The following is a 16260-nucleotide window of genomic DNA, read 5'->3' as shown; positions in this document are numbered from 1 at the left end:
GGGGTTTTTGAGGGACGGGGCCCACAAAGGTGGTATAAGCCTTTGTGGGCCAGACCCAGATTAGGCCTGCCCACCAGAGGTTCTACACCCCTGCTTTGATTAGTTATATTTTCTGATTGATTAAAGCCTGCAACTCTATTTAAAAGAAAGTTAATGCAATCTTCTCCCAAAATTAAAAAAAGTAGTTCTTCCTGTTGCAAAGGGTCTTGATCAACCTTGCAGCATCTGCCTACTCATGTATTTTAGCCATTTGTGGTATATCAACACCATGAAAGAAATGAGCTAACTTTCTTCCAATTTACAAAAGCTTCTTTGGTCACTTGGAAATTCCGACTTGACACAAGGAAAGGGTATTTTTACAGAGAAGGCTAACAAAAATATTTACTCTCTTTAAAAGGCTAGAACAATAAAGAAGTACAATAAATAGTTCAAGGGGAATTCTACAACTAGACCCAGAATATTCAGAGCCCTTTGATCCTATGAAGCAAACAGTGTGATGTAATTGTGCGTGGTGGGGTGGAAACTCTCTTGCGCTCTTCCAAGCCATGATCACAGGCTTGCAATTGCAGACTTCTGGAGTATTGTTCTTTGCTCTAGGTGCTCTTTGACCATGTTGGTTGCCTGAAGAAATATGAGAGTGTAGAGGATGTTCTGCGTGAATTCTATGAGCTCAGGCTGCGCTATTACACCTTAAGAAAAGACTGGCTTGCTGGGATGTTGGGTGCAGAGTCTGCAAAACTAAACAACCAGGCACGCTTCATCCTAGAAAAAATAGAGGGCAAAATAGTAATTGGTAAGTATTGTCAGAGTTTGCCATATGCCAAGGATGGACAACTTGTCACCCTCCAGATGTTGTTGAACAGCAACGCCTATCATCCCTCACCATTAAATATGCTGGCAAAGTTTGTTAGGAATTGCGCACCTCCAGATGTCATTTAACTGCAAGTTGCCCAACCCTGCCATAAGCCATTACTTTCCTTGAAGACAATTAGTATAGGGAACAATAAAATAAAAATAATAAATAAAATAAACTGGGGCTGAGTGAGCAGGCTCCAAATCAGCTTCCGTGGAGAAGAGGCTGCTCTCCTGTCTCCAATAATAAGGGAAGCTTAATGTTCCTAAAGAGCAACTAAATAAAAAAGGCTCACGCAAATATTCATTTGTGACAGAAAGAACTAAATAGTTAGATTATTTAACAGTGGCAAAAAACTTCAATCAGATATGTACACTCAACCCAAGTTCAGAATACCTAGTTTTATATTGAAAAGAGCCACAACGTAGACCTAGCTAGTAGAAAATGTGCTTATTAACAAGAGGTGTAAATAAAAGTTTGGGTATAGATCTCAGCTTTTCATTTAGTTTTAAAAACCAGGTGAACCTTAGTGGGCCAGTTTCCCTGATTGAACAGCCCACTGTGGTGAATTTAAGCCATTGTGGACTGTTTTGCATCTGGGTGCCCATTTTGAATATTCACTGCCCACCACCACTTGTGTCATGCAAACCCAGGCAGTGAGGGTTGTGCAAGGGTTAAGCAACCCTCATATAGCCCATGGTGTGTTCTAGGGTTACGTGAGGGATGTGGGCACTGCAGCTGATGGTGGGCTACTTTCATCATGTGAACCTGGGCAGTGACTTGCATTCCCAGGAACTCAAACTGCATCGTCTTAATCTACCCATTCTCATTGTCGTCTTATTATTATTAACCCTGATAAAAAAAAATCTCCATTCCCAGAAGACTAGACCTAGCTTTCCACTCTAGTGCAGACTAGTAGTTTGAACCACACCCTCACTTGTTTCTTAAGCAAAGCATTCTAATCTAACTGGCTGGAAAAGTAGCTGGGGGAAGCTAGCTAGGGCTATAAAAATTGGCACGCTTGTGAGGGAGCTTAGCTCGGCCAAGGAGTCCCAGTGGTAAAGTGTCTCAGCCCCATTGACAAAGCATCAAGGTAAAAAGAAGTGAATCACACACACGTGGACTAAGCACATATGTAAGTTTAGAAAAGGGCAAGGAGGGCCAGGGCAGCTAACTCTTCCTTGCTTTCTCATAACCCTTCCCTGCCTTCTACCATGAGTTTGTCTAATCCGCTTTTAAACCCATTGAAGTTGGTGGCCATCACTACATCCTGTAGTAGCGAATTCCATAGTTTCACTATGTAGTGCGTGTAGAAATAAAAGCTTTTATTGTCAGCTTCATGGGATAAACCCAGGCTCTAGTATGAATTTGTACACCTCCATCGTGTCTCCCAATACTCACCCTTTTTCTAAGCTAAAGAGGCACAGATGTTGACCTGGTTCACACATAATGCTAACCCATGGGTTGTTGAATTCTGGGTTGTAATGTGTGAACCCAGCCATACTAACAAACTATGGTTTGTTAACCACAAACAACCCTGAAAGAGAACCCATGGTTAGTTGTTTGGTTGTGAACTGTGAGTTGCTTGTTGTTTTTTAAACCATGCATTGTAGTTCCGTGTGAACCTAATACTGTGGGCTTTTCATGGGTTATATCATCAGGCAACAGAGACAGCAGGTAAGAGTGGTAAAAACAACAACAACCAGTCATTCTACATGACAGTACTTGTCTTCCACAAAGGTATTTGGGATATAGGGAGGGAGCAGGTGAAAGAAGAGGGAAAGGAACATCCCAGGAATTTAGAAAACCACTCTTTGTTTGTCTGCCACCCAAACCACTGTTAGAGCAACAAACCACGGGTAAGATAAACTCTGGGTTAGTGTTTTGTGTGAACCGGGTTGTTGTAATTTTTCTTCATAGGGGAGTTTCTCCAACCCAACCCCTTGATCATGTTGGTTGCCCTTTTCTATATCTTTTCCAATTCTACAATATCCTTTTTTAGGTGCAGTGGCCAGAACTGTACAGTCTTCCAAGTGTGCTCACACCATAGTTTTATATAAGGGCAGTATGATATTGGCAGTTTTCTGTTCATGGAATGAGAGTTGACTTGTGTTGTGTTCCTGAGTGCCAAACTGTTAAATTGGTGTGACATTTAATTTTGGTTGCTTTTTTTTTCTGAATTCATTCCTTGTGATGATCTGAATATGTCTGCTGTTTCTAGAAAACAAGCCCAAGAAAGAATTGATAAAGGTCCTTATCCAGAGGGGTTATGATTCTGATCCAGTAAAGAAATGGAAGGAGTCTCAACAGAAGGTATTATTGTCCTCAGCCTCCTCCTTTTAATTAATTCAATTGCTTTATGACTCCAGTTTATTTAACTTTTAAGGAGATGCCACCAATCCTACTACTATTGCAAATGCTGTTGATGGAAAGATGGATCTTCATCCTGAATCTCATTATGTCTTAAGGCATACTGGCCTTTTAAGGCAGATGGGTGACCCCAGTGCTGTGTGCACAGCTCACATGGTAGCAGCATCTCTATCTCTGTCACCATCGCATGTCTTGGAAAATAATAATAGGCCCTGTATTCAGCAGCATCCTGTGGGGAGCAGACAATGAGCACCAGGATCTACTGTCATTATTATTTTTCTAAGTCCAAAGAAAAGCATTGGGAGAAGGGTAGACAACCGCCACATTAGCCTGAAAGGGTGGATTGTGTTGCAGATGCTGAGCAACCTCAGCAGCTATTAACAAATGACCAACTTTCTATGCTCCAGAGCAGCGATGAAGACACAAATGAAGAGGAGGATAGTGATAAGGAAAATGAATCTGCCGCGGCCAGTGGACCAGATTTTAATTATCTTCTGAACATGCCTCTCTGGTACCTAACAAAGGAAAAAAAGGATGAGCTATGCAAACAACGGGATGACAAAGTAGGTGGATGGACAGTTCTGAAAAAGTTTGAGAGTTGGCACTGTTAAATGCTTAAGCACGGAGTATTAACTATTTCTCACTGGTCTACTAGGAAACTGAGCTGGAGAACCTGAAGCAGAAGAAACCTGACAACTTATGGAGAGAAGATCTTGCAGCCTTTGTTGAGGCTCTTGATGTAAGTCACTCATTGAAAAAGGCTCTGGATTTCTGGCTAACTAATCTATTTTCAGTTTGTATTGATTGCTCACAGCAGGACTCTTTCTTCTGTTGGGTATGACATAAGTGTTCAGAACAGGAAAGGAAGACTGTGGAGAGGGTTCACTGTGGTCTGGGGCTCTTAATATATTCTAAAGCAGAAATCTCTGAAAGATGCATGCGGGGAGCAGAGAGATCACAGGGACAGTTGACTTCTGGCCTTTGATAATGGGTGCTGTAATTGCTTTGTAGTTCAACTTAGGCTACATTGAGGTATCTCATTTTCTTTTAAAACAAACACCCATGAAGCAGAAACGTAAAGCCTATTCCTGCTCCTCCTATAAGGCTGTTTCCCTGGGTGATTGGCAACTTTTCAGCTGTGAAATCATAGTGCATAATGTTAGGTTCTAAAGCTCGCCTTTGGTCTGCTGTCCTCTCTAGGTCTTAGAAGAAAAGGAAAGGCAGGATGAACTGTCAGGAACCACTGGCAAGCCCATCAAAGGGAAAGGAGGAAAAATGAAAGTAAAGAAGCTGCAGGAAATCATGCCCTCCCCACATGGCAGAAGGGTCATCCCCCGAGTGACTAACGAGATGAAAGTGGAAGCAGAGAAGAAATTAAAAAGAAAAATCAAGGTAAAATAGGAAATGTTAGCCTCTGTTAGGGATTGGATACATGTATAGATATATAAATTAAAAAGTATGTATATATGGTTGGATCCAGATTTAGTCATACTTGGAGTTAGACCCATTAAAATCAATGGGATTTATTAGCATGACTAACAAGTCCCATTGATTTTAGTGAATCTACTCCTTAGTATGACTAAATCTGGATCCAACTTACAGTTTTCCTTTGTTTTGTTTTTGTTTTTAATACCTTTCCTTTGCCCTGTGATCAATTCTAATTCCCTTTATTTATCTGTAGAGTGAAAAAACTGAGCTTGATGGGAATCAAGAAGGAGATTCACAAGGGTGTGACAAAGAACCAAAGAATCTTAAACAAAGATTGGCAAAGAAACTGAAAATGGAGCCAGGTAAAATCTATTCACACAAATTTGTTCTTTGGTGGGTTTTGCCTTAGAACCAGGTTTTAGTTTTTTTATAAAAAGCAGCATGTCCCAGACGGTATAGAAGTGTAATAAATAAATAAATAAATACATTCATATTAAAGGAGGGAGCAGGGTGATGCAAACAGATAGAAAAAGTGCTAATGGGACTAAGCATTTCCATCAGTTTTAATTTTTCTCTTACAATTTAGCAGACTTAACGTCAGATACCAAGAAACAATCTGTGCTACCGTTCAAGCCAGTAAAAAAAGCAACGAAAAGAAATCCTTGGTCTGAATCTGAATCAGAATCAGAAGAAGATGATATAGAGGTTGTACCTCGTACAAAGGTACCAAATCGCCAAGCAGCAGGTAGGTTGATGAAGAGCTGTAAAACAACTTTGAATCCTTTCTTGATATTGTATTTGTTTAAGTACTTGTGGTATAATAAAACCTTTAAATGAATTTACAGCATTTGCAAAGGAGGATAAGAGAGTTGACTCCTTCTCCTGGTAATATCTTTGTCTGAGACTACAATCCTTTACCCCCTTAACTAGGAGTAATTCCTGTTGAACACAGTGAAACTTACTTCTGAATATTTATTTATTTATTTATTTATTTATTTATTTATTTATTACATTTCTATATTAGATTACAGCCTAATTTGTGTATTCTGCTTCTTTCAGCAAAAGTTAAGTATGTGGAAGATTCTGATTCTGATTCCGACCTCAGTGACATAGTTGGAAATCACCAGGCTCAAAATGAAATGGATGAGGATGTTGTATTTGATGAAAATGCAAAGGTTCCAGCTGCAAAGGTGGCTGCTGTTTCTAAGTGAGTGCCTGAAAATTATGCAAAAATTGGTAGCTGTGTTGGATAGTTCAAAAAATATCCAAACAGGCATAGCAAACTTTTGATGGTTGTGTCAGATTTTTCCTTGCCTGGGGATATTATAATACGAGATTTCTGTATTTTGCTAAACCACTGATCAGCAAATAGTGTATCTCATGCTATATTCCAGGAACAAAGTGTCATCTTGGAATTTGTAAGTTTACAAAATTCCTGGTGCTAACAATTTATAAATAGAGAACGCTGAGATGAAGCATCTCTTTTTATCTTATACTGTAAAACCAAGGCGATTCACCTTTGTTGTAAGACCGTTGAACTGAGACAGAATACATAATTGTTACAAACAAAACACATTTAAAAAACATTTTCGGTTTAGTTCTAGGTGCATTGCCTTTAAACTAATAAAATATCTCACTCACATGGTATTACTGAACTTGTAGCAAAACAGAGCAGTCAATGAGGAGCAGTGTTATCTCCTGAGGAGAGCCAGTGTTTGGGTCTAGAGTTCCTGTATTTCCCCCTTCGTATTATATGATTCCTTATTAGTACTGCTTACATATATTTCCCACAAAATATGTTTTTTATGACAATCAGTTATTATTTTTCCAAAGTTCTCAGCTATGATTTGATAATATATTTACTTCATATCTTGTTAGCTTTTCTGAGCACACTTCTTTAAGTTCACCAAACAGGATAAAATCTGCTTTTCTAAAAAAAGGTTGGCTTTTTTAAAGTTGATATTTTTTTTTAGTTCTGTTTACAGTATTTCATGTCATTTGTGTCATAAGCAGAACATGAAGAAAATAGTCCAGTAAACAGCTATTTTTTCTTCCTAACTTTCTTATCTGAAACACCTGTTGACCTTTCCTGAGTTCAATTGGGAAAATTTCATCTTTCCTATAGCAGGCTCCTAGGTCAATGAAAAGTTCAGTCAAAGGTTGCAGCATGTGAGCACAAATGCTTCTGTTAGAATCAAACTGATTCTAACTTAATACAGGAATCTATTTTAATAATCCATTTACTTCTTTGAAAATTGTAGCTTAGGAAAGTGTAGCAATTTATGATACAAATGTAGACAAAAAACTATTTTGGATAAATATTTGCAAGGTAGTCTATTACATAGATTAGCAGAAGTTTTACCGGATGCAAAGGCTTTTGAGGTAAATATTTGTCACAGGGTTAACCAGAAAACAGCAAAGATGTGTATGAACTTCCAGGTTGTACAAAACTCTTCATATAGTATGCCAGACTAAAACACACACAAAAACTAATAAAAAAGAGAGAGGTGTTCCTGGTGTAGGGCATGATATTGATTCAACAGCAGAAACATCTTTCTCTCTTAATAGAAGTATCATAGAAAAATGCCCTGTACCCAGTCAGACTATTTATCTCCATCTGTCTACTTTGACTATATTGTCTCTCCAGAGTCTCAGGCAAATGTCCTCCACACCACAACATTACTGCCTAATGTTTGAACCTGGAAGGTTCTGCATTCTTCTGTATACGTCCACTGATTCATCTCCAATCGTTCATACCACCTTTTGAGAAGTCCACACACTATCAATTCTGGTCATCTCTCAAAGTATTGTTTGCTCTTCCAGTTTAGAATTTTAAGTGTATTCAACCCCACGTTGCTTTGTTATCCTAATCTCCCAGCTATGTGAATGTCAGTATTATGTGTATCTCAATTTGACAAGGCAAAAGCAGTTTCTTTTACCAAATATTCCCCAAAGACCCAAGTGTTCAGCTACAGTGTTAAATATAACCTTGGGTTTTTCTATTTCATATGAGTTATTTCTATAGAATATAAGGGCAGTCACATGAAAATGGGGAAAACATGTTTTTTGTTTTTTGTTTTTCTCTTCTAGGAAAGCCAAGGAACAGAAAAGTAAAGAGGAATTAAAACCACCAGAGGTACAGATTGCTATCTCAAGTAAGTATATCATTCAGTTAATGGTATCCCAGTTTAGTCTGTCAAACTAGATTCTATTCCCACCTATTAACCCTTTGCCTGACTTTCATTAATGCAATCAGATACTGCCCTGTATTCAAATAATTTCTGTGCTATTAAGCCAGTCAGCTGTCTCAGAGTGACAAGGTCCTAAAATGTCTTCATGTTATTGGATCGGTGTTTTCATAAGGAACTCTGTTTGCGATTGAAATATATTGGCAGAACCTATAAATGCTGAACTGGGAGATGTGGAATACTTCTGGGATAAAGGTTTTAAATGTTTTTTTGGCGGGGGGATAACAAGGAGAGCAAAGCAAATTATCTGAATGAACAACTGTCCTTCTGATAAGAGCTCCTAAAAATTAATTTTCAGAGCCTAGAGCTGCACTCAAGCCTTAAAATGTAATTTGCTAAGCCTAGAACTGCACCCAAGCTTTAAAAATCAATTTAGAAGTATGGGAAACTCCCTTTAACTGAGACCATTGGTCATCTAGCTCAGTAATGTTGACACTGACTGGCAACAGCACTCCAGGGTTTCAGGCTGGAATTTTTCCAGCCCTATCCTGAGATGCTGGTGATGCAAAGTGTGTGCTCTTACCAGTGAGACAAAGCTCCTCCCTACAAAGCCTAGACCCATGCCCAAGCCAAAATTATTTTAAAGCCCAAAACTGCACCCAAGCCTTTAAAATTAGTTTGCAGAGTCTAGAACTGTAACCCAGTTCTAAGAAACAAATTGAAAAACTTCCTTACTTTCTGGATGATGCCTCAAACACACACACACACACACACACACACACACACAGAGAATTCAGAAACAAAAATTAAAGCAAGCATGCGTGCACAAACTCTGCTCAGGGGGCCTGCTGCTTCTGCTACTTACAGGAAAGACTGGTGCTTGGCTCCAGACTCTGCTCTCTGTGGATCTGTATTCTGAGCCCTGGTTCTAGCTGCATACATCAGCCATGTGAGTGATATAGGTGCTGTGCTCTGATTCTCGAGGTTACCCATAATGTCCTGAGGAATGGTGGGGGTTGCCCTATCTCCCTCAGCGGCTCCAGTTTGCAGGAGCCACTGAGCCTTCGTGATGGCCACAGCACAGGAGCCTTTACAATCTAAATACTATTCAACTCAATATTTTTGATACTTACATAATTTCATACTTAATATTTTAGAGGGGGAAATATTGCTAGATTTGAAATTTCCTCATGGTACCCCTATTCACATTGCATGCAACACTACGGTTCACAGTTTGAGAAACACTGGACTGCGCTGTAATTTTGCTGTATACCATTACTTCCGGATCCTCTCTCCATTCCTGCAGAATGCAGATAATAGTTTGCTCTTCCTCAACATCCGAACTCAGCCAATGTGTAATTAACTTTTGTAAACCCCCCAGAGAGCTTCGACTATGGGGCGGTATATAAATTTAATAAATAAATAAACAAACAAACATAGTGCAGGACAACACTTAAAAGGTTGAAGGACACCGCTCACCGCCTCCGCCATCTCCAAAACAACCCCACATTTCTCCACAAAAGAACTGAAATTGAAAAAGCATGAACTTCAGTCTCCAATGTTTGCGGGTAGTGGGGCATGATGCTGCCAAATCACTGCAGCCGTGGTCTTGTACGTTGTTCCTGTGAGCACTGGTCATTGTTAACACTCTTAACGAGACAGAGCAACCCTTAAAAAAATAACCAGGAAATCTGGTCTGCAGACAAAAGAACTGTCAGTCTAATACTTTTTTTTAATTAGGTCAGTGGTGGTACTTCCTTGCATTGTCTCTTTGTTTTGCAAGCTCGATAAACAAAGGGATTCCTGAACCCTGGAGGTAGCTGGGGCATTCTGGGAGATGCAGTCCAACACATCTGGAGCGCCCCAGGTTGAGGAAGGCTGGTTTAGTGCATTTGGCAGTTGTGCTTGGTGCACAATTCAAATCGCGTGAGGGCATCCCATAATGGGTTAGCTCCTGCTATCGCCCAGGAAAAGCAAGGACTCAACGTGACTGAGTTTTAAGCCCTCTATCGGTCTGAACCTCCTCCTAGCCAGTTTGTCATAGAATCATAGAATAGCAGAGTTGGAAGGGGCCTACAAGGCCATCGAGTCCAACCCCCTGCTCAATGCCCCTGCTTTTCACCAAGGACAGAGCTAATTCTCATCTCCTATCTCAAGCCTATACTTATCTGAATTTCTAAGATTTCTTAAAATCCTTACCAATTTGACCTTTTTTCTCACAGCTAGCCTTTAGTTTCACCCTCTCTTACCAAAATGGCCAGCTACTGTATATATCTGTGTGTTTTTTTACTTGCTATGCTTTAATCTAAATGTTAGATACTTCTTGCTCGATCAATCATTATGTTTGGTTTTTCAGAATTCAATATTTTGTGTATTGCAATGTGTTATCATGTTTATATTCTACACTATGACAATCTATGGTTATAAACGAACTTGAATTTGACAACGCCAACTATTTTTTTAACCTTTTCTCTTTCTCTCTGTGCATTATGCATGTTTGCTTCTCATTGAACCCCTGTCATTGTTAACCTTCCCTACTTCTTATCATTCCATACTATGCAGGCTCGTCTCTTTCTTCATCCCAAAGCACTTTCCTTTCTGTCCAATCCCGTTGCTAATTTCTCATCTCCTTGTGTTATTATCCATTCCTGAGTTTGTGGCAAAAATGAACACTATGTAGCATGGTCTCTTGTAAGAGGCTGGAAAAATTAACATCAGTTTCATCATGCACTTCTGGATCCAAGGAGGAAAGGAGCAGTACAAATGTAGCAGTCCAGGCATTCTCCCAGCTTCTGTTGAACTTTTGATAGGCCTGAGTGGGCCTTAGCTGTTCTCTCACCGTTGTGAGAAGGGTCTGCGAAGAGGTGATAGGACTTCAGTCAGCCCATAGCTCTTATAGAATCATAGAATCATAGAATAGCAGAGTTGGAAGGGGCCTACAAGGCCATCGAGTCCAACCCCCTGCTCAATGCAGGAATCCACCCTAAAGCATCCCTGACAGATGGTTGTCCAGCTGCCTCTTGAAGGCCTCTAGTGTGGGGGAGCCCACAACCTCCCTAGGTAGCTGATTCCACTGTCGCACTGCTCTAACAGTCAGGAAGTTTTTCCTGATGTCCAGCCGGAATCTGGCTTCCTTTAACTTGAGCCCGTTATTCCGTGTCCTGCACTCTGGGAGAATCGAGAAGAGATCCTGGCCCTCCTCTGTGTGACAACCTTTTAAGTATTTGAAGAGTGCTATCATGTCTCCCCTCAATCTTCTCTTCTCCAGGCTAAACATGACCAGTTCTTTCAGTCTCTCTTCATAGGGCTTTGTTTCTAGACCTCTGATCATCCTCGTTGCCCTCTTCTGAACACGCTCCAGCTTGTCTGCGTCCTTCTTGAATTGTGGAGCCCAGAACTGGACGCAATACTCTAGATGAGGCCTAACCAGGGCCGAATAGAGAGGAACCAGTACCTCACGTGATTTGGAAGCTATACTTCTATTAATGCAGCCCAAAATAGCATTTGCCTTTCTTGCAGCCATATCGCACTGTTGGCTCATATTCAGCTTGTGATCTACAACAATTCCAAGATCTTTCTCGTTTGTAGTATTGCTGAGCCAAGTGTCCCCCATCTTGTAACTGTGCATTTGGTTTCTATTCCCTAAATGTAGAACTTGGCATTTATCCCTATTAAATTTCATTCTGTTGTTTTCAGCCCAGCACTCCAGCCTATCAAGATCACTTTGAAGTTTGTTTCTGTCTTCCAGGGTATTAGCTATCCCACCCAATTTGGTGTCATCTGCAAATTTGATCAGCGTTCCCTGCACCTCCTCGTCCAAATCATTAATAAAAATGTTGAAGAGCACTGGGCCCAGGACTGAGCCCTGCGGCACCCCACTCGTTGCCTCTCCCCAGTTTGAGAAGGTTCCATTGATAAGTACTCTTTGAGTCCGATTCTGTAGCCAACTGTGGATCCACCTAATAGTTGTTCCATCTAGCCCACTTTTAGCTAGTTTGTTAAACAGAATGCCATGTGGTATTTTGTCAAAAGCTTTGCTGAAGTCAAGATATATGACATCCACAGCATTCCCACAGTCCACAAGGGAGGTTATCCTATCAAAAAATGAGATCAAATTAGTCTGACAGGATTTGTTCCTGACAAATCCATGTTGGCTTCTAGTAATCACTGCATTGATTTCAAGGTGTTTACAGATTGACTTCTTTATAATCTGCTCCAGAATTTTCCCAGGGATGGATGTCAGGCTGACTGGTCTGTAGTTCCCAGGTTCCTCCTTTTTGCCCTTTTTGAAGATAGGGACAACGTTAGCCCTCCTCCAGTCGTCCGGCACCTCACCCGTCTTCCATGATTTTGCAAAGATAATAGACAAAGGTTCTGAGAGTTCTTCCGCTAGCTCCTTCATTACTCTTGGATGCAGTTCATCGGGCCCTGGGGATTTGAACTCATTCAAGGAAATTAGGTGTTCTTTGACCATTTGTTTATCAATCTCAAACTGCAATCCTGCCCCCTCAACTTCTGCTTCACTTTTTCCAGGGGGGTCATAGATCCGCTTTTGGGAGAAGACCGAGGCAAAGTAGGAATTGAGCACTTCAGCCTTTTCTTTGTCGTCTATTATCAATTTGCCATCCTCATTAAGCAGTTGAACCACCATTTCTTTCCTCTGTCTTTTACTACTCACGTATCTGAAGAAAGCCTTTTTATTGCTTTTAGCATCCCTCGCTAATCTCAGCTCATTCACAGCTTTAGCCTTCCTGACGCCATTTCGGCACTTCTGCGCCACTTGTCTGTACTCTTCTTTTGTAGCCTGGCCTTCCTTCCACTTCCTATATGTATCCCTTTTTGTTTTCAGTTCATCAATAAGCTTTTTGTGGAGCCACATTGGTTTCCTCTGTTGTCTTCTATCTTTTCTCCTTGTTGGAATTGTTTGTAACTGTGCCTTTAAAATTTCATTTTTTAGATACTCCCACCCATCCTGCACTCCTTTTCTTTTTAGGCTCCCTTGCCACGGGACCTTACTTATTATAGTTCTGAGTTTATTAAAATCAGCTTTCCTAAAATCCAGAGTACGTGTATGGCTACGCTCGACTTTTGTCTCCTTCATAATCAAGAATTCAAGTATGACGTGGTCACTTTCCCCCAGAGTTCCCGTAACTGCCACTTTATCCACTAAGTCATTCCTATTGGTCAATAACAAGTCAAGGATTGCTGACCCTCTAGTTCCTTCCACCACTTTCTGTAGGAGAAAGTTATCACCCATACATGTCAGGAATTTCTTGGAAGGGCCGCTTTTGGCAGTAATGGTCTCCCAACAGATATCAGGGTAATTGAAGTCCCCCATCACTACTACATCACACTTCCTTGAAACACTGGCAATTTGTTTCTCAAAAATTTCGTCCTCGTCTTCTCCTTGATTGGGTGGTCGGTAGTAGACTCCTGTGCATGTCTGCCCCAGGAGCATCTAGTAATATCGGCATCATTACTACCCACTTCCTGGATATAGGACTAAAGAGACTGTTACCCCTGTTCATGAATGTATCCAGTTTGGCTAATTCTAAATACAAGGGGATTCAGCCTCTTCTGGACGGTGTCACACACCCCTCGAAGGCTTAGGTTCACAGTGTGGAGGTACTTCTGGATTTGGCCTGGACCTAGGTTGTCCAGGCTTTGGCAGCTCCTTTGTTAGGACAGATTCACTGGCTACTGGTCTGTTTCCAGACATAATTTAAAGTGGTGGTTATGACCCATAAAGTCCAATACAACTTGGGACCAGGCTATCTGAAAGACGGCATTATCTCATATTAAGATCTTCCAGGAGGCCCTTCTCTCAGTTCTGACATCACCAGAGGCACGCTTGGTGAGGATGCAAGAAAGGGGGGCTCCCAAGCTCTAAATCTCTGCGGTGGGAGGCTGGGTTGGCTTCTGCCAGCTGGCTTTTTTTTTCTTTCCAGTCATGCCTTTGGCATATAAGCTGGTGGTCACTTGCTGAAGGATTTTTTATTGAGTTGGGTGCTATTTATTTCTTGTTGTTGTTTTAATTTTGCTTTACATTTATTTGTTTTTTGTTAAGTTTTTGTTTTAATCTTGCTTTTATTATTAGCCACTTTGAGCGCCTTTTTTTTTTGGTGGAAATGTGGAATATAGATCAAGTCAATAAATAATAAAAATACAGTTCAGAATTGAAAATATTTAGGATCTGTTAGTTTACTTGAGGACTTTTCTTTATTCAAGCTGTCATTGAAGACGATGATGAAGAAGCTAATAAACCAGTTCCAACTACTGATGTCCCAGTTAAGCCTGCTCCCAAAAAGAGAGCTCCAGCCAAGAAAACAGCAAGCGTAGCTAAAGGTAAGTTTATTGCAAATGTCAGTAACATTATTTTTGAAGCGATCAAAAAGCAATTGGTGCTGATTTATTCTGGTTCAGTGTGAAGGAGGCATCCAAACCACTTCCTACACTCACCAGGCTGATACACAACAGCATCTCACCAAAAACAACGTCATCACCTGGAGGTTATGATTCACTTTGATCAACTGTAGTTTAGTGCTTTGAGATCAATTAGCACTTGTCCTGACAATCATCATAATGCCTTTCTGAAGCAGTGGCTTGAAAATGTTCTTGCAGCAGGCCCAGCTTCTTGCTAGAAAGAGACAAACAGGACTTTGGGTAGCAAAGATCTAACTGATTATTTTATTTTTAGACAATCAGCCCTCTATTATGGATGCCTTCTCTAAGAAAAAGACAACTGCAAAACCCAGCAAGGCATCAACAGCTAAGACGTCAGACTCTAGGGCAGATGGAGCAGCCTCCAAAAAACCTGCGCCTGCCAAGACAAAGAAACCTGCTAAAAGGAAGCCTTCCGCCTCCTCTACGTCTCAGGACTCAGATTCTGACTTTGGCCAATCAGTTAAAAAATCAACTGCGCTTAAGGTTTGTTTGCCACCGTTTATATTCTCACCATTTGCCTCTAATATTGCAAGATGGAAAGTAATTTTAAAGGTCTGGGGCCACCCTATTCCGTGCCCACATTTCTTTAACTCCACAGACTTTGGGGCCCTGAAACACTTTCGCATGTCTGAGGAAGAGCTGTTTAAAATTGAAGCGCTGTGTACGTGGGGGTGACTTAACTGCCTCCCTTTAATTACCATCTTAGGAGGATGCCTGCAATACCCTGCAAGGAATCCAACCTCTTAATAAAATGCGAGATCTGGTTTCAGATATGCTGTGAAGTTCAGAGTGCTCCAGGGCCTTTGGTTTCTCATGCGTGAAATAGGAATAGTTGCCTACCTGCCAGGGTGCTTTGTAGAGCAAGGATGGGTAGCTGCTGGCTTCGGTATGCAATGCCTTTCAATCTGGTACGTGCAAGCTTCCAGCATGCCCCCTCTACCCACCCACCTCTCCTGCCCCACCGCAATGAGGCCTGGCTACAAATCATGGTGACTAGTGTATGGTGTAGAGTCCTTTGCAGAAACACTCTAGCCGCCACGTGCTCTGGTTGAGCCTCCGAGCTTGCATTGCCTGCCTCCCGCTATCATTCTTGTTCTTGCAGTGGGGCAGAGGAAGAGTGGGGTGGAAAGTGCAGCTGACGCAATCGTGGTGTGAGGAGGAGAAAGGAAGTTGCAACTGTCAGGGTCTGTTTTTAAAGCTGTGTGAGTGGAGTGGTGGTAGGTGGGCCAAAGCCAGCCTTCCCTTCCTTAGGATCCACACTCTTTTCTCTTGAGAAGCCCACCCCACCTAACCAGCAGCATGCAGCCCCAAGGTGGCAAAAGTTATCTCTTCTCCCCACACCCCCTGCAAAATGCAGTATATGAATTCTGTGTATATGGAGAATGTTTCTTCTGCGCATCACACACATGGGCTTTGTGCCTCCACAGAGCCTTCTTTGAGAAGTTCCTATAGCTGAGTATCATTTTGGTGGGCATACTCCAGCGGGATCCAGCCTTTCTTTTCAGTTCTCTTTCTTGAGAGTTGACCAGCCCTTTTTTTCTCTTTTCAGAAATCCAAGAACTTGGATAAGTCATTTTCCATTGCAATGGATTCAGATGAGGACTTGCCTGTTCCTGAAAGGGTGGGCCGGGCCAGGAAGCCAGTCCAATATCTGGAGGAGTCAGATGATGAGATGCTCTGACTTGAAAACAAAAATGTAGTGTGTCTGCTTTAGAAGACAAAGAAATGAATTCCAAATTATTTCAGTTGCTTTTTGGCTAGCACAAAATTTTAGCATTGTCCTGTCTGTAAATATTTTCTGTCTGTTTGTTGATACTGTTCTAATTACTGTGTTTATATTTGCTTAATAAATGTTTTTCTACTTGAAGGTTCTGGCTTAGAAATCTAACCTGAATCTGTGTTCAATTCTCTGTTCTCTCAAACAACAGTTTATTTTTATGAAAACTCGGAATGGGAGCACAGGAACCCAGTGTTTGC

At 41.2% G+C, this 16260-nt stretch overlaps 1 protein-coding gene across 2 annotated transcripts in view; it reads left to right on the top strand.

Annotated features, from left to right (window-relative positions):
• Positions 1–15970, top strand: part of TOP2A (DNA topoisomerase II alpha) — a 41921-nt gene extending 25951 nt beyond the window's left edge. The window contains exons 24-35 of one of the 2 annotated variants that reach the window (XM_063137346.1): positions 598–793; positions 3075–3166; positions 3631–3786; positions 3879–3962; positions 4424–4615; positions 4905–5013; positions 5238–5396; positions 5711–5858; positions 7742–7806; positions 14068–14184; positions 14537–14760; positions 15845–15970. In XM_063137346.1, coding sequence (XP_062993416.1) covers positions 598–793; positions 3075–3166; positions 3631–3786; positions 3879–3962; positions 4424–4615; positions 4905–5013; positions 5238–5396; positions 5711–5858; positions 7742–7806; positions 14068–14184; positions 14537–14760; positions 15845–15964 — 1662 coding nt within the window. In that variant the 3' untranslated portion in view covers positions 15965–15970. The remainder of the gene's footprint in view (positions 1–597; positions 794–3074; positions 3167–3630; positions 3787–3878; positions 3963–4423; positions 4616–4904; positions 5014–5237; positions 5397–5710; positions 5859–7741; positions 7807–14067; positions 14185–14536; positions 14761–15844) is intronic. The other variant, XM_063137347.1, reaches the window with a different exon arrangement.
• The last annotated feature ends 290 nt before the right edge of the window (positions 15971–16260 follow it).

The sequence above is a fragment of the Elgaria multicarinata genome, chromosome 11, assembly GCF_023053635.1.
Source record: "Elgaria multicarinata webbii isolate HBS135686 ecotype San Diego chromosome 11, rElgMul1.1.pri, whole genome shotgun sequence".
Classification (NCBI taxonomy): Eukaryota; Metazoa; Chordata; class Lepidosauria; order Squamata; family Anguidae; genus Elgaria; species Elgaria multicarinata.
This window is presented reverse-complemented; position numbering and strand designations above follow the sequence as displayed.